Genomic DNA, 22,716 nt, shown 5'->3' with positions numbered 1-22,716 from the left:
ATATATTACTACCAATCTGCCTTCCATTGAGGACCTGTATACTGCACGAGTCAAAAAGAGGGCTGTGAAAATATTTACAGACCCTTGGCATCCTGGACATAAACTGTTTCAACTCCTACCCTCAAAACGACGCTATAGAGCACTGCATACCAAGACAACTAGACACAAGAACAGTTTTTTCCAAAACGCCATTACTCTGCTAAACAAATAATTCCCTCAATACCATCAAATTATTTACTAAGTCTGCATTACTATTAATCTTCTCATCGTTCCTATCACCCATCTCCTCCCACTTATGACTGTATGACTGTAACCTTGTTGCTGATATCCCTAAGATATATATTGACTGTTTCCCTATGACTATCATTAAGTGTTGTACTTTATGATTCTTGATGAATGTATCTTCTCTTTTATGTACTCCAAGAGCGTATGCACCAAAACAAATTCCTTGTGTGTCCAATCACACTTGGCCAATAAAGAATTCTATTCTATTCTTTTCTATATAGTCAGACTAGGTTAAATTGCAATTATCAACTAAATATTAGGCTTCTTCCATATCACTGCTAGCTTCACTCCTTAACCATAACCTTTGTTTTTGCAATCCTGCAACTACTATTCCAAGTGTCCTTTAGTGAGCTGTCCCATGTCAGCCAGTGGAGGGCACCCAAAGCTAGAAAAAAAAACAGGCACTCTGTCTCCATCTTTGCCTTCTGTTTCCCCATATTTTTTGCAAGAAGGCAAGACAATTTTAGAAGGCAAGTCATTGTCAGAGGGATGGCAACACCTTTCCAGCAGGGGAAACTAGGAGAAAGGAGAAGAAAATAACAAACTGGATGAGGTGAGAATTCCCATGCCCTTCCAAAGGAAACATTTATTTATTTATCAAAGTTATACCATTCATCTAATTATCTTGAAGTCCTATAAACCAAGTTTGGCAACTTTAAGATGTGTGGACTTCAGCTCCCAGAATTCCACAATAAGCATGCTAGTTGGAGAATTCTGGTAATTGAAATCCATCTTAAAGTTTAACAGATTTAACATATTAACAGGACCTTGTAGGTCATCTAGTCCAACCCCCTGCCCAAGCAGGAAACTCTATACCCATGATGGCGAACCTATGGCACACGTGCCGTGCCACACAGAGCCATATCTTTGGACACGCGAGCTGTTGCTCTAGCACAGCTCCAGTGCGCATGCGCAACCAGATAGCTGATTTTCGACTGGCCCCTCCCACGCCTCCCCTCCCAGGAGTCTCCACATGGCCCGTTTTGGATGCCAGGTAAGTACAGGGTTTGCACGGAGGCTCTAGGAGGCATTTTCGGCCTCCAGAGGGCATCTGGGGGGGTGGGGGGAGGCCGTTTTCGCCCTCCCCAGCCTCCAGGAAAGCCTCTGGGGAAAAAATGGGCCTACCGGAAGTCAGGAAACAGGTGGTTTCCAGCCTCCGGTGGGGGTGGGGTGGACCATTTTCGCCCTCTGGAGGCTTCAGGCAGGCCTGCTACGCCCAAAACGGAGTCGTGCCCACATGCATGGGGAGTGTGGGGGGGGTTGCATGTGCACGTGCAGGGGGCAGAGCACGGGAGGCATTGAATTATGGGTGTGGGCACGCGTGGATGTGACCCCCCACACTCCTCCCACACTTTTGGCACTTGATGGCAAAAAGGTTAGCCATCACTGCCCTATACCATTTTTGACAGATGATACTTCAGTTTCTTCTTGAAAACTTTCAGTAATGAAGCTCCCACAACTTCTTAAAGCAAACTGTTCCATTGGTTGATTGCTCTCACTGTCAGAAAATTTCTCCTTATTTCCAGGTTGAATCTCTCCTTGTTCAGTTTCCATCCGTTATTCCTTGTTTGGCCTTCAGGTCCTTTGGAAACTAGCTTGACCCCCTCCTCTCTGTGGCAACCCCTCAAATATTGGGACACTGCTATCATGTCTCCCCGGTCCTTCTCTTCACTAGACTAGCCATGCTGCCAAGTTTGAAAAATACTGCTATAAACTAAACCAATTAATTAAGGTTAAGAAAACTGACTTTCCAACATATATGGAAGTCCTATAGCAGTGTTGGCGACCTTTTTCAGCACGGGGGAGAGCGCAGGGGGGGGGAAGCTGAGCTTCCGATTTCCAGCATGCACATGAGCGGCAGTCACCTGGTCTTCCAGTTTCTGGTGTGCATACACACATGAAGACCAGCTATATGCGCACCGGAAACTGGAAGCTCAGCTTCCCGGCGCACGCATGCACGCTGGGGAGTTACTCTTCCGGTCTATGGTGCTCCTGTGTGCTCAAAGACCAGCTGGCTGGCATGCATATGCACGCCGGAAACCGGAAGAGCAATGGCTGATGGCTGGCATGCCTGGAGAGATGGCTCTGTGTGCCACTTCCAGCACACATGCCATAGGTTCACCATCACTGTCCTATAGCAACTTGAGGAAGCATGAGAGTAGTTTAGATCTCAGATTATTCCTTAATGCCTATATTAAAAAAAAATTGGATGTGAAATCAATTAGTGGCTATCAAATCTTCATTGGAGAGTTGTCTTGGCTACTAATAGTGTAATGATTTTTTCATCAGTATTAAAAGAGAAATAGTCGCTTGTTTAGCTTACTCAGATTTTACCACATTTAGTATTAAAGATATCACTGCCAGAAAGACTTCAGGTGACTAGCTCTTTAGTTAGACAAAGGCAGGAAAAGAACATCATATTTATTATGTATTCAGTTGCAAGTGATTCCAAGTTCTTGCAAATTCTTTTATAATGTGTCAAGAATATAAAAAGTAGGACTTAATTTAAAACAAAAAGATTTACTTGTAAGATAGAAAACAATGCAGCCTTTCCAATTTCTCTGGAATTCTGGGGTTCATCCTGGGACAAGCGCTAGCAGGAGCTGAGCCATTTTTAGAAAAAAAAATATATTACAGAATAACTTGTATATTTCCAAACTCCTCACAGCTCCTAAGGAATTTACAGCAACAGCATATTATCAACTGACAGGTTCAGAATATAGTCCACTGTGTGATTTTCTGCTCCAAAAGCAACTGATGCAACAAAGAAAAGAAAAGAAAAATAACCTTTATTTTAAATGAATACTATGATGATGAGAGTATGCTGAATATAATGACCCTGACCTAGTTTCCTCTTGAGGACATGAAGTAACAGTTCTATAGTCTGAGTCTGTCTTCCTCCAGTTGTGGGGGAACAAGAATAGAAAGAATACCTTCCAAGCGAGCTTTAGAAAGAAAAAATTGGAACATTCTTTATTCACTACATCTTTTCATTTGTAGCTTGTCTCCAACTTCACAACTGTAAAGCCTGTATGACATCTGGCCTAAATTTCAATTGTAGTTGGTGCCATGTTCTGCAGAGGTAAGTCTTCTAAATCCAAGGGGGGAATCTACATTCACTTCTCAAAGAAGTTAATATTGTCTGTCTCTTCTCCTGAAATTTAACTTGTAGAATTTTTGTAGTCTACAACAGTTGCATGTAGAAGGGTATCTTTTAATATCTAGACTTACTAGTCTTAAGTCTCCACATCCCACTCAAGTTTTTACTAATACTAATACTAGTACTGAAGTACTAGTCCTCGTACTCCAAAATATAAAAAACCTGTTTTGCTGTATATAGAGGTCTATATTGATACTTCAACAAAAAAGACAATTAAAGAAAACAGAGAATGTCTTGAAATCTATTTATGCTGATACATAACCGCTAAATACAAATTTAATAAAATGTTGAAATTTAGCTCAAGCATAGAACACCTGAATTGGTGAGCTACATGTGGCTGCAACTGCCTTTTTTGTATCTGTTCTAGGTGCATTATAGAACCACTTTTCCCACCCTTTTGGGGGAGAAAAAAAATACCTGTAAAATACTCCATGCTAACATATAAGAATAATATCCTCTCCAGAGCTAAAGTATTGACATCACTCTAACTTTTTTACATAATCACTAATTCTCTGTATCCCCCTCCCTGCTCAGGTCCAGGAATTATTAAACAGTACCCTCAATTATCTAAAACTTGTCACCTGTTATAGAATTAGAAATAGAAGATCAGCCTCTTTCATGTGTGAGACACTGTGGTGCTGCAATTTTTCTGAAACTCAGTTGCTGTTTATTGGACACATGCAACAATCAAAAATGATTGATCCTGTATATGCTGTGTTTAAAATGTGCACGATGCCCACAACAAAACTAAATCTTGAAATTATGATGGAAGTAGGAAATGTTACAAAGAATAAACTGCATACGTGGACTTGGGTGCTGTGTACTCCTTCACATTTGAGATACTTTAAAAATATTTCAATCATTTCTTGTCTGGAAATCCCATCTCCACTTAAGAGCTAAGCAATCTTTGCTGCAGCCTGCCTGTGTGTATAACTTGCTTTCTTTAGTCCCCTTCATTGTGCTGCTTTTCCAGCTCCAATTGTTCACAGACATAACTTATTCTCTCATGTATCCATAAGGGAAAACATTCATATCTGGAAGTTAACATATATTTGAAATATATTTTGCTTGGCAGAATGCTAGACCTCCAGATGTGGTATTCAGCTGGTTCAGACTGGTTCGGGCGAACCGGTAGTGGAAATCGCAGGTGGGCTCGCCCACCCGTCCTGGCTCTATGCTGTCCTATTTAGGCATGTTTTTGAGGTGGGGTGCATGTGCGGAAGGCAAACGTGTTAGCAAAGCGCATTCGCGGAAGGTTGGACGCATGCGTGGAGGCGGCACATGTGAGCGAAGCAAGCACGCATGCTCACATTTTCAGTACTGGGCAAACCGGTAGGTAAATTACGTGAATCCCATCTCTGTAGACCTCCCCAAAACTCTATAGCAGCAGAAAAATCCAGGGGAGATGGGGGTTTGTGGTATAGGAAGTTAGCACTCACCCCTCTTCTAGAAAAATGAAATATTTTAGGATATACTAAAAAGGCAGAATATTTTCCCTAAAAGAGAAGCAGAAACCCAGAGAAGCAGAAACTCAGCCCCCCCCCCTTTGTTAACGGGCCATTAAGGCCTGAGCCAGTCTATTCTACATAACAAAGATCTACCTCCTTCAGGCAGAGCCATTTAATTGCCCTTTATTGCACCACCCACCAAGTTTCAACCAAACTTGGCACACAGACAACCTAAAGGGCTAGCTATGGCCTCTGGCAGCAACCAGTCAGGATACTGTTCCTGGGCCCCAGGAAGTTCAAAGCCAGAGAGGGCATAAAACCCAGGGACTCGCAGCATCTCTGCCCCTTTTCTGTTCAGGAACTCAAACCATGTGATCCTGTCCACCATTAAACCATCTTTCCAAGCAGTCTCCATGTTTCCAGTGTCTTTTTCCCCACTTGAACTGAACCCAGAAGGATAATTCTTCTAACAGTGGGAAGGCCTACAGTACATTGAGGCAAAATAACAGCAAAATTACAGCCTGGTGAATGTGTCCTGTGAATCAACAGTGACATAGATATCATAAAGTTGGGGAGAAATACTTGTACAGTTAAATGATCAACTTCAAGGCTCCTGTTCTCTCTTAAAGCAGAATCGTACATGCCGGGCGTGCTTTGGAAGAAGAGCAGGTCTGCATTTTTTTTTTTTATTTAATTTGATTTATATACCGCCCTTCTCCCTGAGGACTCAGGGCGGTGTACAGCCAAGATAAAAAACATAGAATACAAATATTAAAACATTTAAAAATATATAAAAATATATAAAAATATATAATATATATATTTTGAGAGTCTCTTGCTGTCTGTGGAGTGAGGCCCTCAACATCTGTCCTCCAGTTCTATTTTATTTTTTATTTGGAAAATCTATATTGCCACCTATTTGCTCACGGCAACTCAAGGCGGCTTACAGGAAATAAAAACACAATATAAAAGAAATAAAATTTAAAATTACACATAATAAAATAAGCCTCCCCCCCAACCCACCCCAGCAACAAGACACACTTGTATCAGCCATTTAAAGGGCTCTATCCTGCACTGGGTTCCCCAGGCCCGCTGGCAGAATCAGATCTTCAGGACCTACTGAAAGAGTGTCAGAGTGGGGGCCAGTCTAATTTCCGGAGGGATGATAATAAATGTAATATAAATATAACAAAAGCACTAATCCATTTGTGCAACAAATAAAACGTAGTCATTTTTTCTGGTAGTAAATGCAGTATCTTTCTAAAACACAGTATTTTCCATCAGCTTTTTAGCTAGCTTAGTAGGGTGCCTTGTTTATATGGTCCCGAGTAATATACCTGATAAAGTAGATACACTTTTGTTATGCACTCTGAGAAATGAGGAAATAATGTGCTCTATGACTAACTACTTCTGCCAGCCTAGCAGTACGAAAACACATAAAAAATGCAAGTAGAAAAATTGTAGGGAACCACCTTTGGTGGGAAGGTAACAGCGTTCTGTGCGCCTTTGGCATTTAGTCATGCCGGCCACATGACCACGGAGACAACTTCGGACAGCGCTGGTTCTTCGGTTTTGAAACAGAGATGAGCACCGCCCCCTAGAATCAGAAATGATTAGCACATATGTGCGAGGGGAACCTTTACCTTTACCTTTTTATGACTAACTAAAACAAGAGATCCATTAGATTTATGCCCTTATGATACATATCCATGCGTTAACTTTAACTTGAATTTCAAGAAAAATTCAAGAAGATTCCAGAAAAAATATACTTTCTTTGAAGCATTCAGAAATGAAGATGGAAATGATGAATCCTATCAATACCCACATCTGCTACAGGATACTTCCCAACATGCTCAACAGGCTGCCTAAAATTGTAGAGTTGCAAGGCAACAGCTGATTGCTCTGCAGACATGAGAAATGAGGTTCTTTTCTTCCTGGGCACCTTTGTATCAGGAACAATCCACATGTGAACATGTAATTCATGACTTTTGAGTGTGTTGGGAGAGACTGGTTTTCTGCCACATCTTTTGCCTCCCAAGCTCCTCAGAGCAGCAGTAAATCACAGTCTAATGAATATGCAGGAGGAATAGGCTGGGTTTGGGCTCCATTGGATATCACAACCCCATTGGTTGTGGTGAGGCAGGAATCAGGATGTGCTGCTCTTGGGGTAGACCCAAGAGTCCAAAATAGCTAAGGGAACATTTACATGCTTCAAACCCAGCTGCACTGGAATGGAATCCCTAGTTCCTTAAAGAAATCCCTTTTTGTGTGTTTGTTATATTTATTTGGTGTCCATGTGTCTGGTGTACTAAACCCAGCTGGGAATTCTGATGATAAGATCATACTTCAGAAAATCAGTTGGCCCTCCCACATAGATTGGATCAGATGGTCCTAGGGCTTTCCTCTGGTAGCACAGTATGCAGAGGATGGAGACTCCAAATTTTTGCTCTGATGCCAACCTTGTTATTACGAAGGCCTGGCAACTGTAGCTTGGTACAGACATGCCAGCAGGCCTTTTTAGCAAAAAGTTTACAGCCTCTTCAGGAAGCTATAATTTTAGGGTTTGAGGGGGGGGGGGAAGCCTCAGGAATTTGGAGAGAGAGGATGAGAGAGAGAGAGACAGAGAGAATAAAGTGGCTGCAGTTTTTCATAAAATAACTTCATAAAGATTTAATTCTGGCACTTTGATGTAGATTTCTTCAAGTTAAGCCCCTCATGTCTGGATCTTTCAAAAGTTTCCCACTTACCTAACTGAAAACATTACCAATCTTAGTCTATGCAGTGGTGGTATAATTCCTCATGAGAAATAGAGTGCTCTTATATGCTTTCTTCTGCGTTACACTTACATTTGTTTTCCATGTGTACATTTGCTGAAGCAGCCCATATGCAGCAAAGTGGAAGCATGCAAGAAAATGCTACCTGGAGGTTTGGTTCACATAGTTAGCTAAACTGGGATTAACAGCACACAATTGTTCCCTGCATATAATATACTACATTCCCACAATATACTGAACAATAAACAACTCTACTTTAGTTTAGTTTAGCCATAGTCATAAGAGGAAACAAAGAATATCTTACTATTTCCTAGCTTTCTTAGGAAAAACATTATCAGTAAAAAACATAATCTAACAAGCACCACCATATCATTTTTGTTTTAGTATCAGCTCTTATGTTTTCTTTTTCTGCAGGTGCTCCAGTGGCCTTGACCGATACCGTGAAGAGTGGCTGGAATACAGTTGCGGCCAAGAAGTAATGGTTATAGATAATGAAGTTGTAAAAAGATAAAATATTCAGTTCTGGCTTAATGCTCACCAATGGGCAAGTCTGCATTCCCAATGTTCCCACTGTCCACACAAAAAATGATCCACACTCATCTTTATTTTTATCAAACCCGAAATGTTCATAACAAGTTTCAAAAAACACTTTCCTCATCCCCACTCCTCACTAAAGGGAAACAAAAGAAACTGAAAAAAAGAAATAGATGCTTTGCATGGAATTTGTACCTCATCGAGAGAAAAGATAAATTTGTCATGTTCATTTTCTTTTCTTGAGGGAGTGGAGCAAAACATATCAAGTCAGCATTTCCTTATAAGGACCTAAACTATATTGAAATTCAGAAGCTAAAAAACAGATGAAGCGAGAGTTCCTTTTAGTGGATAAATTCCTGCCTCCAAATAGCAGAACAATATTATACCCACCCAAATACCAGATTCAAAGAAGTTCCTGCAGCTGAGCCAAAGTTGTAAAGATAGATGGTGGCATGGAATCATACAGGACAGACATTAATTGAGAAGAATGTGAGTTCCTAGGCATGGTAGATAAGGGATTAGATGAGTTTAGGTCCACTTTCAGTTATGAAAGTTCTGTGGGCCAATTGCTGTCTTTCAACTCAACCTTGTCACAAGTAGCTGTGGGGAAAAACTTTGAGGAGGGAATGCAATGTATGTTACGTTGAGTATCTGGAGAAAAAGATGTGATCTCACAGACGTATTTGTTGGGTTTGTGAAGATAGGAAGATGGAATTCTGCTGACTCTCACAGATTATGCAAGAAAATTGTAGAGGAAAGCTGCGGTAGCACAGTAGTTAGAGTGCAGTACTGCAAGCTACTTCTGCTGACTGCTGGTTACTTGCAATTTGGCAGTTCAAATGTCACCAGGCTCAAGGTTCACTCAGCCTTCCATCCTTACAGAGATGGGTAAAATGAGGACCTAAATTGTTGGGGGCAACTTGCTGACTTTGTAGATCACTTAGAGAGAGCTGTAAAGCTCTCTAAGTGCTATTGCTATTTAAGGGATTCCCATGATATTTAAACTAGGAAAAGAGAAAAGGAAAACTATTGGACTACACAGTTGAAGTTTGAAGAGTGGACCAGTAATGAAGATAGCATAAAAGTAGAAGAAGAGAATATGGAAGTAATAGATATAAGGTGTGCCAAAAGTCAGTCCCATGAACAATTTATTATATACATTACATTTAAATATTTGAATTAATTGTTATTTTCTTCCAAACATTTTTTTTTTTACTTTTTTGATCCATAATTTTGAATATTCCTAAGTAGAATAATATTTTCTGTGGGGAAAAAAGTTAATAAAACATACAAGTAGTCCTTGACTTACAATCATTCATTTAGTGACTGTTCGAAGTTATCATGGCACTGAAGAAAGTAACTTATGACCATTTTTCACATTTATGACTATTGCAACATCCCCATGATCATGTTATCAAAATTTGGACAATTGGCAACTGGGTCATATTTATGATGGCTGCAGTGTCCTGTGATGTGATCACCTTTTGCAACCTTCTGACAAAAATCAAGGAGGAAGCCAAATTCACTTAACAATTGCAAGGAAGATCATACAATGGGGCAAAACAACTATCTCTCTTAACAACAGAAATGTTAGGTTCAATTGAAGTCGTGAGTCAAGGACTACTTGCATTGTGATTACTATATGAGGATCTGACTTTTGGTACACACTATATACCGCATTCAGCTAAAAATCTAGATGGGAGATTTATTAAAGATTTATTCTTTATGAAGAATAAAGAATATTTATTTGGATCCATTTCACTTAATCAGCTCCAGATGTCCAGGGCATTTGATAGTGTAAAGAGTTTAAGAAAGTAGTATCAAAAAAGGTAGTGTGCACTTCTCTGAATTATATTTCTGGACAAAGATGAAGAAACAAAAGACAGTGTTAGAAAAGTGGTCACAATTTATCAACCAATCATCAGTTATTTCCAGGTACTGAAGACCATGTGGAAGAACCAACTGAAAAGACATAAAACGCTGAGTCTACAGAGACATTAACATTGACATTACACATCTAAGAATAGATGGGGGGTAGGGGCAAAAGATATATCCAGAGTAAAACAAACGGTTAAAAAACATTTTATATTGGGAGTGAGGTAGGAGGAAGACTAAGCCTTTACAATTAGATTGCAGACTCCATATCTATATGTTTCCAGAATATTATAAACGTAAACCTATGGGACTAGAAAATGGGGTTTATTGATTTAAACTTGGTATTTAAAACATATTTTACCTTGTTCTGTAGCAAAGGAAAAAATTAGTATACAGTTTCTGAAGATTGATAGTATTATAATCCTTCTTAGATTTATAATTTAAAAGATATGACCCAACAAAGAAAAAGACAGAAGAGGAAGAGGAATTGTTGCAGTTCTTAAACTAATAAGCTTGGAGTGATTACTATTAGCAAGAGGAATGGCATCAGGTGAAACCAAAGAAACTATTTTGTGTTGTCATTTCAGTCAGAGGAGAAGACTTGTGCAGAGTTTGAGGAGGATGAACATTATATGTCTTCAACTCCCAATCATAGCCCCTTTACACCATTTCCAGAAGACACCATCACATCATCCTCCCAATTTATAGACATCTTAACTACAGAAGGTAGGCACCATGTGAGGTTAAAAGATGCCATGCCATGTGATTCAAGTGTGTTTAGGCTATCAGAGACTAATTACAAATTATACAGCCTGCTCTCTTAATTTTTTTACAGATTGTTCAGCACCATTCCAGCCCATTCAAGAAAGCTACAAGTCATATATGAAATTGATTTAAGATTTGCTTGTTTTTTCCCCCTCTCCTCATAGCTATGAATTCTCACCTTCCAAAATTGTTTTAGTTGCACTATAAGCAAACACACTGTCTTCTGTTTAAAAACAACCATCACTTAGGTCTTAGGATATGTAAATTTGGAAGAATTATAAAGTAAGCTTTCTTCTGCAAGGAGGGGGGAAAATAATCAAGATGGCGGTCACAACCATGAGATCTAATCCCTGCCTCTTTTTAATAGGCATTGATTCACATACAAAGGAGATGGGGCAGGGGTGAAATGTAAAAATGTTTGCTACCGGTTCTGTGGGCGTGGCTTGGTGGTCATGTGATTGGGTGGTCATGGCCAACTTGACGTCACTCACTGTTAGAGCCAGGAACTGCACATTTTGAAGCTCATTCTGCCCTTCTGAAGCCCACAACACTTTGAGTTTCCCTCCACCACCCAAGCAAACATCGGAGCCTTCTCTTGCAGAAGCAGAATCCAGCACAGAAATGGAAAAATAAGGGGGGAGGGAATGGGAAGGAGAAGGTGTAATTAGCAGAATCCAGCACAGAAATGGAAAAACGAGGGGGGGAATGGGGAGGAGAAGTGTAAGAAGATGTTTCCTTAGATCACTGATGCTCCCAACAATGAGTTTGGCAGTGATGTAAGGAAATGTCTTCCAGATCTTCCAGATTGACTTTAAGCCGACAGCAAAAGTAGTGGGGGAGAAGGGGCAACAGGGGCATGTGTGTTTGTGTATGTCCCTCCCTCCTCAAGGACTTGGAGGCAGACGCTGCCCCTCTGAGGAAAAGAGGAGGCGGCGAAGCCCTGGCTGTCACCTGGAGAGGAGGAGGGCACACAGGGAAGGGAGTACGTTGCTAGCTGCCTTCCCCGCAGCTCTGCGAAGCTTGCCTGCCTTCCACGTGGCCCGGCTTGGGGGCATGGCCAGCCACCAATTGCTACCGGTACAGCGAACTAGCCTCAATCTACACTACACTTACCCCTGCAAAGTCATTTAGAGTACTTAGCTGTGCAGTATTTCATCATAGGTCTCAATTGTACTTTCCAATTTAGCTTAGTTTTCCCCATTTTAAAAAAACATTCTATTTCTCAGGATTATGAGTGCAATGTGCCTAAATTAGCACCAAATTTTGTTCTCCTCTGAGATTAGTGACAGGTACTGATTTAAGTGTGCTGCTTAATAGTGTCTGCTTCATTTGCTAATTAAATTAAACCAAAAAGAACATTAATATTTGCCCTTCAGCAATGAAGGAAAGAGAGGACAAATCCTTTCGAGACAGAATTGACTTTAAAAAAAAATGAGGAAAAACTACCTGTGTTTCCCTGAAAATAAGACCCTGTCTTATATTTTTTGAACCCTGAAATAAGCGCTTGGCCTTATTGCCATGCTCTCAAAAGCCCGACTGGACTTATTATCAGGGAATGTCTTATTTTGGGGGAAACAGGCTAGAAATTTCTTAGTTCATTTTTTTAACCCTGGCAGGGAAGAAAAAATTTTTGATGTATGAATCCATACATACATTTTATGCATAATGCATATCCATACACACACGTATGTACACAAAACCTATATTTTATCACTACAAAGTCTTATGTATGCATACTGTATGTGTATGTGGTCGTGCAAATTTGTTCAGAAAGCTGTGCCAAGTCTTTATTTGTAAAAGAAACAAATTGTGGAATTTGAAAGACCTCAGAGATACATTTGAAGCCAGAGGCCATGCTGGGAAGATATTATGAGATATTATGAGAGCTGCAGTCACATTATATTTAGTATTCTGTCTTTGATGTAAGCCGCCCAAAGTCCTCGGAGAGTGGGCGGCATAGAAATATGACTAATAAATAAATAAATAATAAATAAATATTGATGATGCAGGTTGGGCATGATGGGAACTGTAGTGCAATAGATTGAAAAAACTTCACTTTGTGCATTCTCGATGGTACATATCCTTTTATTATTATTCCACAAATCTTGAATGAGAATTCAAATCAGGTTACCACCAAAGCAGCCCTAAACTTGGGCTGATTCAACTCCAACACTTATGGGCAACTCCTTCTGCATTTATTTATTGTATTTTTTAAAAAAAATACTTAGCTGCCATTTAACATAAGCAATGTATAAAAAACAAATAGATAAATATAATGATTTGATGTAGTAATTTAAGGTGCTGGCCTAGAAACTGGGAGCTGTGAACTCTAGGTTCTTCCTTAGGCTGGCTGGGTGACTGTGGGCTAATCACTCTCTCAAGGAAAGTAGAAATTATTGGCATGTTTACTACTTTGAATTATATTAAAAAAAGACAGGATTAAAATATATTTTAAAAATTGAGAAATGTCATAAATGTCATAAAACACAATGTCATAAAACACAACAATTGTAATTGTAACCCATATGGGTCCCTTAGCTGCAGAAATATGTTCTGTGGAGCAACAAATAATGTCAGCTACTTTTCCAGCTGTTGGATAGGGGGAGGGGGAGTTTGGTATGAAAAAGATATTCAGAGGGAGAAAGTAGTATATTTCCTGTTCCTTTCAATAGCCTTACTCAGAATCTCTAGTACTCTACAACAGGGTAACACCAATGGCCTGCCCATTCTTTCTGAAAATTTGGGGGTTGAGCCACAACTGCTATTGTATCTTCCAGTATTTAAATCATTGACTAATTCAGTAACTTAACTGCACCATCTTAAGAGGAACCCAATCCTCTGGTAATTAAGCAGACACTTAATTTAAATCATGGTGCTTCTGGATTTTCTTCTGGAATGATTATTAGTAGACAGCATAGAGGGATCTAACTTGTCAAGAAAAGTTTGTTATGCTAGTTCATTTTCACTTTTTTGTTTTTGTTTTGTTCTTATAGATGACACAAAGTTGAACCAGAATCCAGGAGAAGGTAAGTGCTTTCTTATGACTAAAGTTTGTGAAAATATATCTGTCTAGGACAAATTTTTGAATTTGACATTCTCCAGACAGATTATTTAGAGTTCTCAAGATCTCTAGCCAACATAATTATTGGAGACATAGTCCAACACATCTGGAGATTACCTGGTTGGAGAAAAATGTCTTAGGAGTTTGACATAACACACACTGCTCTCAAGTTATTTTTTTCAATTGATGTTGGAGAACACTTAATAAAAGAGATGGCGTCTGTGATGTTATTGTGAAGGAGGGAAATAACCTCAAGACATTTTGTTAATCTCTGACAGGAGTAACTGATGCTCCCCTTTCCCTGCTCAAATCATTGTATCCAAAATGAATTAAATTGCTTCCTGACTATTGAAGTTTTAAAAAAGACAAGCAATCACAAATTGTATAGGTAATATTTTTCTATTCTTTTATGGCATCAAAATCACCAGACAAGACATGTCAAATTCCTAAAACATGTCAAACTCCTAGACAGGCTCTATCAAAAACAGACTGTTTCCCTGATTGATGCACGTTGTTGAGTTGATGGTTTTGTTTTATCTGATAATCTACAGTGACCAGATGGTGGCAGCAACTAGAAGCAATTGACAGATAACAGAAACTTTCTTTTAGAAAGGATTTGGCAGCTGTCTTTCAAGATCTTGGCAACCTCCTATTTTGATTATTACAATATAGTGCTAACCCTTCCCAATACTCTTAAAATCGCACTTTTCCCTTTTTATTTTATAATTGGTTAATGTTCCAAATAGCACTATACAATCCACACTTCTGCTGTGGGTTTTGCTTCTACTAGATTATACCTTTAACACCACCATTTCTGTTTCCTTGCTACAGCTTAGTTATACTATGTCGTTTATCCCATTAACTTGTTGGGTTTTAATGCTATTGTTTTAATGGCTGGGAAAGAATATCATGTTATTTTGGTAGTAGATTTTAATATTTTCACCAGTTATTCCAGAGGTGGTATTCAGCAAGTTCTGACCAGTTCTGAAGAACCAGTAGTGGAAATTTTGAGTACTTCAGAGAACCGGTAAATACCACCTCTGACTGACCCCGTCCCCATCTATTCTCTGCCTCCCGAGTCCCAGCTGATCAGGAGAAAGGGAGATTTTGCAATAGCTTTCCCCTGGAGTGGGGAGGGAATGAAGATTTTACAGTATCCTTCCCCTGGAATGGGTGGGAGTAGAGATTTTATAGTATCCTTCCCCTGCCATGCCCACCAAGCCAAGCCCACAGAACCAATAGTAAAATATTTTGAATCCTACCTATTGCCTCCTTTTTCTCCTTTCTCTTCTTTTTCTGCTCTATTTCTGAATTATTTCTATGAACGAATGGATATATAGTTACATACCTATATTTAAAACAAGGTTTGCAAATTTCCTATAGTAAGAAAACATTTCCCATAGCAATTTATTTCTCTTGTACTGCTGCTGCAAATGCAATTTTCTGCATGTTCAGCTTATTCAGAGCAGTAATTATATACCTCAGTACCTCAATATATCTTACATACCTTCATTATTGCATTGTTGCAAAAATTCTATTAATATGCTCTACTAAAATGTTGTTTATTAGATTCACTTTTCCTCCAAGAATTTACACACAAATTTCCCCCCCCCCAACAATAATCTTACAAGATTCATTGGGCTAAGAGATAGGCATGTCCTACAATCAATCAGCTTGCATTTCTAAAGGTGTACTTAAACCTCCCAGATTCTTGTCCAACAGGTGAATGATAGCATGACTAAAATAGCAAGTCAGTAAGACAGCCAAGATCAGGAGTTCAGTTTCACATATTATGAAGCTATATTTTCATAGAATGGCAACAATATCCCAACCACACCATTTTTAATCCCTGGCATTCTCTCCAGTTAATAGTGGAACAGAATCTTGCCTAAAACTATAGGGAACTATTGTCAGTCAGTGGTTGTGCTCATACATCATGCTAACCATAATGTGTTTGCTTTATCTTCATTTTACATAATGTAGAAACTCCACCAAGTGTATATTGATCTATTGATTTCCAGGGTTTATATCCTGTACTAACAGACTCTAGGAATGTATCAATAAGATAAAATATTAAATACAAAAAAACCCCACAAATCAGTAGATAAAGGAGGTGCTCATGAACAATATCAATATCTCATTCAAACAGAATAGCTTTAACTTGTTGATGAAAAGATAAACAGCATTAGAGCCCACTGGACTTCATGGGAGGGGAGAGGATATTCCAAAGGGCCAGGGCCACTACTGAGAAGTAGATTATGAAGTCTCTTTTCCTTACAATAATCTTCCCAGAAGGTTTGAAAGATGGTGTTCCTACAAAAAAGGGAGGATCCCAAATCCATACAGGAACAATTGTTGGAATCCTCCTCGCAGTTCTTCTGATTGCTGCTATTATTCTTGCTGGCATTTATATCACCAGTAATCCTACTTCAAGTGCTGCTTTGTTCTTCATTGAGGTGAGCTTGTTTATAAGTCCCTTGTTTATATTTTATCTTGTTAAAAAGCTGGACTTACTAAGATTTAGAAATAGTTTAGAGCGGGGTGGGGGGGTGGGGGGGCGGGGAAGCAATATTATATATCCCACAGGATATATGCAATCTATTAGCACCCCTTTGGTGTTGCCCAGAATCTCTGCAGAGCAGACAAGATAAAAACAAACAAGCCTCTTTTCTTTTCTTTTTTTCATTTTGCAAAATAGGGGAATTTTAAAGGCAAAATGAATGGCCAGTATTGTAAAGCCTTTATCACTTATACTGGTCCCAAGAGGCTCTGCTTTGTGTCCTGTCTTATCCACTTCAATGTGCCTGCTATGGCTTCAGAGCAATAACAATTTTGTACTTTGAATCATTGGGTGCAAGTATATGGTATGCAAATTTAACAGTACAAAAGTTGCTTAAATTAAAACAGGACTTGTTTTAACCCTTCTTTCTCCCACCCTTAGGTTTGTGGAGAAATGTTAAAAGAGGAGGGGTGGGTGGGAAGTGACAGCACTTTGTGATTCTTTCAAAAGTTAAAAAAGGAAAAAAAAGAAGCTGGAAAAAAGGATTTGGAAGGAAGCAAAACTAGAAAATAAAATAATCTAGGGCAGTGATGGTGAACCTTTTCGACACCAAGTGCCCAAACTGGAACATGCGCGCTTGCCGCAGCACCAGAAACCCAAAGACCAGCTGGCCAGTGCACATGCGCGCACCAGCCAGCTGGTCTTCGGGTTTCTGGCGCACACATGAGCGCCGGCCAGGTGGTCCCGCATGTGCCAGAGTGCCGGAAACCTGAAGACCTGCTGGCCAGCTAGTTTTTGGGTTTCTGGTGCTCTGGCGCATGCGAAGACCAGCTGGCACACCAGAAACCAGAAGAGCAGCTGGCGACGGTATGCATGCCCACAGAGAGGGCTCTGCATGCCACCACTGGCACGCGTGCCACAGGTTTGCCATCACAGATCTAGAGTATGTCAGTAACTGCAGAAAGCATTTTATCCAACCTCTCCCCCAAACCTAACAGCACCCTTGATTAAGATTTTATGTTGTACAACGGCTAGAGTATTCAGTTAAGATCCAGGGGAATGCAAATTCAGATGAAATTTTCTAGGGGATGTTAGCCTGGTCTACCACATAGTGTTGTGGTAAAGATAACACTGAAGAGGGAATACTGCTTAAAATTTTTTAGAAGACTAGTTCAACATTGGAGGGTGAGAACTGCAACTAGTAAGCCATGATAAAAGGTAGATAGAAATTTGTGGGGGGGAGGTGTGTATGTTTAACAAAAAACTTCCTTTTCTCAAATTGAAACTTTTCTCTTTCTTTTTGCACTACAGCGAAGACCACATCAGTGGCCTACCATGAAGTTCAGAAACCGCTCACCTTACACTGAAGTAGAACCATCTGGTCAGGAAAAGGACAGTTTTGTTGAAGCAGTTCAGTGCTAAAGAGTATACCTCCTTTATTGCTCCTATACCTTTAATCAAGAGTCTCCCATCTACTGTTTTATTTTTTGATGGACACAGTTGAAGGAGTGGGGGAGGGAAAAACAAGCAAAATTAAGAAGAGGCCCCAAGGGAGGATTGGAATGGATAAATTAAGAGTGCTTTGAAATAGGATGGGCGGCCAATAAATTTCATAATAAATAAATACAATCAAAATAAATGAAGCCTGAAAAGATTAAAAAGGGAGGCACATGTGGCATAGGGCTGACGGGTAAATCATGAAGAAAAGTTATGACTTCACTGCAGAAGATAATAGTACCTGACTATCTTGCATGAATATTGTCAGGTGTAGCCATCTATAAATATTATGGACTATGGGAAACATCCTCTGCCCAACCCACCTTTGTAGGCATTCTAACCGTAAATGTACAGTGCCAAAATAATGCGTGGAACTGTTTTCCTCCTTCAAATACAGATTAGGAAAGAGGGAAATACAACCTTCTAGCTAAGATTGAAGATGTCCTGCTAAACTTTCCTTGAATGATATGAAGGGTTTTTTTAAATTAGAGAACCATGGAACAGCTGGTCTGACTTGAACTCTTCAACACCTCAGCTTTGTCACCATCATTATTGAATGAAGCACCTCAGTTTGGGCTGGGCCTGAAATGCAGCCTTATATGGTGACATAAAATTAGCCAAAGGGGAGGAGGTTAATTAGAGGCATTTCCATTGACAGTAATTTTCTCTACCTGCCATTGAACTAGTCAGAAGATAAAATATGTATCAACTTTGTACCAAACAAACTCATACGACTTCTGCTATGCATTGTTCTATGATTTAGTTGTCTTTTGTATTCTTTCTTTAGGCTTAAAAGCCAAATGTGGACATAGATTTCTGTAGCAGAACGAAGTGGGAAATTTTCTCAACAGGATGCAGACATGTTTATTTTCATGAAGGAAATAGTAAATTTGTGAAATTTATGACTAGAAATTTATTTTTGTATATGTCCATATCTTCATTTTTCTTCTAATTCAATTTCTGCTTCAATTAACAATGATACTGAAGGTAGGAATCAGGATTGCAAGTGTCAGGATCATTTCCAGGCTCATTTTAAATTGTGGATATTTAATTTTTTAAAAAGTTTTGGAAATTGTGTGATTCTTTAGATTTTGCTCCTGTTTTCCCTTATATAAGAGAGTAACTGCATCTCTAAAAGAATAGAATAGAGTGCTGCAAATTATTTCTCACTTAAACAATTTGCTGTTCCATGAACCATACATTCCAAAACACACTACATCCAGATGGGAATCAAACTCAGAACATGGATTAGATTGACTCTGTGGCACATAAGTGATCCTGGTGGGTTAGCATTGGGCAAAGTACTGGCTTTGTAACACTCCCAAAGTTTTGCCAAGAAGGGAATTCCCATTTACAATTAGTGAATGTTATCGTACAAACAGCACTATTTTGCCTCCACTGGCGTTTTATACAGTCATTGGCAGGAATGCTTGCTTTCTCCTGTCCACCCGATACAATGGCTGAATGTTAGAACTGGGGTAAAAAGACTACCACAGTATAGCATAATAAGCAGCCCAGTGGCTTGTCAACATCATAAAAACATGAAATCACCGAATTTCATTCTTTTTGTTCAGATGCAAAAGAAACAATAACAAAAAGCTGGCTGGCTGGCTGGCAAAGGAACACTGATTGGCTGAGACATTTTTAATTCATCCATTGGTATAAAAAGGGTTCTGATTTTTCTCCCTGATTTGGAAAAAGTAGTCTATACTATTTTGGTATCTTCCAATAGTCAAATCTGTCCTACTAAATCCTGCTTTGTATTAATTCTAAAACAAGATTTAGGAGATAGAACATACATTGGTTATCAGTCCAGGTCTTTTCTCCATCCATCCCATGTCAGCCTCTATTGTTCCCACCAACATATTAATACAGATAGCAAACCAAAATTAGGGAGCATAAATATGAAACACTGTCCATTTATATTACAATAAGTAGTAGACCACAATCCATATTTCCTCCCTTTATTCCAGGTAACATTTCATATGGATATAACTTTCATCACATTTTGAATTTCCCATATATGCTTATTATGTATATTGGCTGCTATATGCAGGGGAAAGAGAAAAGCAGGGACAGTATATTGCTAATCCATTATATGTTAATTTAATTAACTACCAGAAACTTAGCCAAACTTATTTGTTAGTGCATGTCATATCTTAAAGATAACTTACTGTATTTTAGCCCAGAGATATTAAATACTTTCCAGGGGTGTCAAACTGACAGCCCGCAGGCCGGATGCGTCACTTGCAGGCCACGTCCACTCCAGCTCTGCAAAGGGAAAGAAACATTGCAATACATCACGTGATGGCGATGTGACACCACAAGTTTGACACCTGTGCTTTACACTATCCATATTGCATGGAGAGATTGCGCATATTGAAAATAAATGTGTCATGCTCTCTTAGTTAAAGGTGGGACAAGAGAGGAAATCACCTCTAATTTTACATGTAGGGATGCATCCTATATCAGCTCCTTTTCATACTGCTCCCTGACTGAGGTTTGACTAAGCTTTCCTGTCCAGGGGTTTCTTCAAGAACAAACTTTAATTGTAAATAAATGCACAGCGATGCAAAATTGAAGAAAATGCTGCAGTGAAATTGGAGCTATTACCAGCATTTTATATATCTTTGCTGAACATTTTTAAAAAGATCGAAAAGTAGCAACAATAAAAACCAAATATGAAATAACATATCTCAAATTCCCATCTTGAAAAATATTTATAAAGAATTTATAATTAAATATATTATTTAATCACAACTGTTAGAATGCTTCTGTAAAGAGGTGTATTATGAAGAGAGAACACAGGCCTAAAAATTGCACACAACTGTTTTTGAAAAAATGTCTCACAATCAAAAAGATGCAATTAAAGGCAGAAAAAAACCATATTCCTTTAACTCCACCCCATACTGGTTTACACGGATGTTTTATAAACTTGTTTGGGGGCAATTTCCTATTTTCAAGTTCAAAATGTAAAATCAAGCACTTTGTTCCTTTGCTAAAACATCACACTAACTCATAGTTTGTTTTACCATGATTCATTAAATAAATCACAAAATGCTAAGTCATGAACCACAATATACAAATTATAGAGTTTGGATTCATAGTGTGCTAAACTAAAAATATGCATTTTGGTTTAGTGCAACATGTGAATGTATGCATAATAATATTGACCAGAGTCTGCAGTTATTCTGAGACTGGTTTCACACATCATGATAAAAGTTCGGTTTTGCTTAGCATGTTGCATGAACTCAGCCATAGTGACCTACAGATCATGAAATTTAAGTTTAGTATGTTATACAAACCCAGCCACTTTCAGTTTTATTAATACACTGTTACATCATGGGTTAGCATAATGTGTAAGGCCAGGTCATGGGTCTCTTGGAACTATATAGGTAGCTAGAGGTCATGTTCATGGAAATTGCCAAATTTGGATGTGTTGAGCATATCTGATCTATAAAGAGTCCTTGCAGCAACTTCCTCTGTATATAAAAATCCTTTCAGTTAATATTATTTATCTCATAGCAATGCAAGGCCTAATTTCTTTCTACATACTTGAATTTATAGTACATTTCTATTTTGGGAAAGATGAAGTAGGAAAGCTTCAGGCAAAGCATTTAATATGAATCATTTGCATAGAATGCAATGTTGATACTACAATAATACATAATATTAAATACTAAAATACTTTTCAGATTGCTTCAAGTTTCATAATAAAAAACCAAAATTGTGACTGATCTTTGGATGGATTTGTGTTATATCAATATGATTGCATAGCCATTCCGTCATTCATAATATGTGTGGATAACTTCCAATACAATTAAACTAAAATCTACACTTCGATCATTTTTTGCCTATCTTTTATTATAAGGGAAATCATATTTTGATTCATCTGAATTTTCATGAAGGAACTTGTTTTGGGCCTATGGTAAACTGTCCCCTAGATTTCCTTATGAAAGATGCTTGCTTGGGGAAAAGGAACTGATACTTGTTAAATGTAAAAAGGAAGGTTATAGAGTAACAAGCATACAATAGGGATTCATTTAGGAAACAACAGTATAATGTTGGCTCTCTTGCTTAACATGCTCCAAACTATGCAATCCCTCTGTTCTATGGAGCTATAAAAAATTTTTAAGAGAAAAATTATTTGAAAGGGTCAATACAAAGCCAATTATCCCAACAAGTTACTACTTTCACAATCTGCCATGCCCAGTTTTCAGCAAGTATTCCCTGGAGTTTCACCTGATGGAGTTCACTAAAGTCTTGTGATATATGGGATCAATAATAAATACACATATTAAAGCATACAAACAAACAGACAAATACCCAATTTTTACACCATTCCCACCTGCTTCATTAACCTAATATAGTATGAGTCCTAGTATGAATTCAATCAGTTGTATGGCTGTTCAACTGGTGGAAATCCTGTAGCTGGAGTGTTGATTAGTCTTTGCATATGATTAGCAAGAAGAGGTACAGTAGAACGGCAGTCAGGCAAGCCGTTCAATTAGTGAAGGCTAACCAAATCCAATGCTGCTTCATTTGAATTAACTTGGAGTACTGGTCCTGAAATGACTGCAGTTTCTCTCGATAGATTCCTATTGAAGGCTACTGAATTAAAAGACCATCATTAGTGGTTACTGTAGGGTAGCCAGGATTCTATTAGTATTCAACATTCATCTATACCTAATGAGTCATTAGGGATTTTTCAAGTGTTTTTCTGTAGCTCTCAGTTATTTCCACCAGCAAGAAAACAGGTTCTTGTTTCCACACATGGGGTATACAAACCTTCTTTTGAGGAAAGGTCCTCTTGCTAG

General features: G+C 38.8%; 1 protein-coding gene across 4 annotated transcripts in view; it reads left to right on the top strand.

Moving 5' to 3' along the window:
* PLXDC1 (plexin domain containing 1) overlaps positions 1–21,742 on the top strand; it is a 79,143-nt gene extending 57,401 nt beyond the window's left edge. For 2 of the 4 annotated variants that reach the window (XM_087893946.1, XM_034415393.3), the window contains exons 9-14: positions 3,286–3,367; positions 8,082–8,142; positions 10,664–10,802; positions 13,835–13,867; positions 16,198–16,358; positions 17,714–18,893. In XM_087893946.1, coding sequence (XP_087750072.1) covers positions 3,286–3,367; positions 8,082–8,142; positions 10,664–10,802; positions 13,835–13,867; positions 16,198–16,358; positions 17,714–17,824 — 587 coding nt within the window. In that variant the 3' untranslated portion in view covers positions 17,825–18,893. Of the gene's footprint in view, positions 1–3,285; positions 3,368–8,081; positions 8,143–10,663; positions 10,803–13,834; positions 13,868–16,194; positions 16,359–17,713 lie in introns of all 4 variants that reach the window. The other 2 variants (XM_034415394.3, XM_034415392.3) reach the window with 2 other exon arrangements.
* The last annotated feature ends 974 nt before the right edge of the window (positions 21,743–22,716 follow it).

The sequence above is a fragment of the Pantherophis guttatus genome, chromosome 4 (assembly GCF_059756535.1).
Source record: "Pantherophis guttatus breed Tessera chromosome 4, ASM5975653v1, whole genome shotgun sequence".
Classification (NCBI taxonomy): domain Eukaryota; kingdom Metazoa; phylum Chordata; class Lepidosauria; order Squamata; family Colubridae; genus Pantherophis; species Pantherophis guttatus.
The sequence above is the reverse complement of the archived record's forward strand: the minus strand, read 5'-3'. Positions and strand labels throughout refer to the sequence as shown.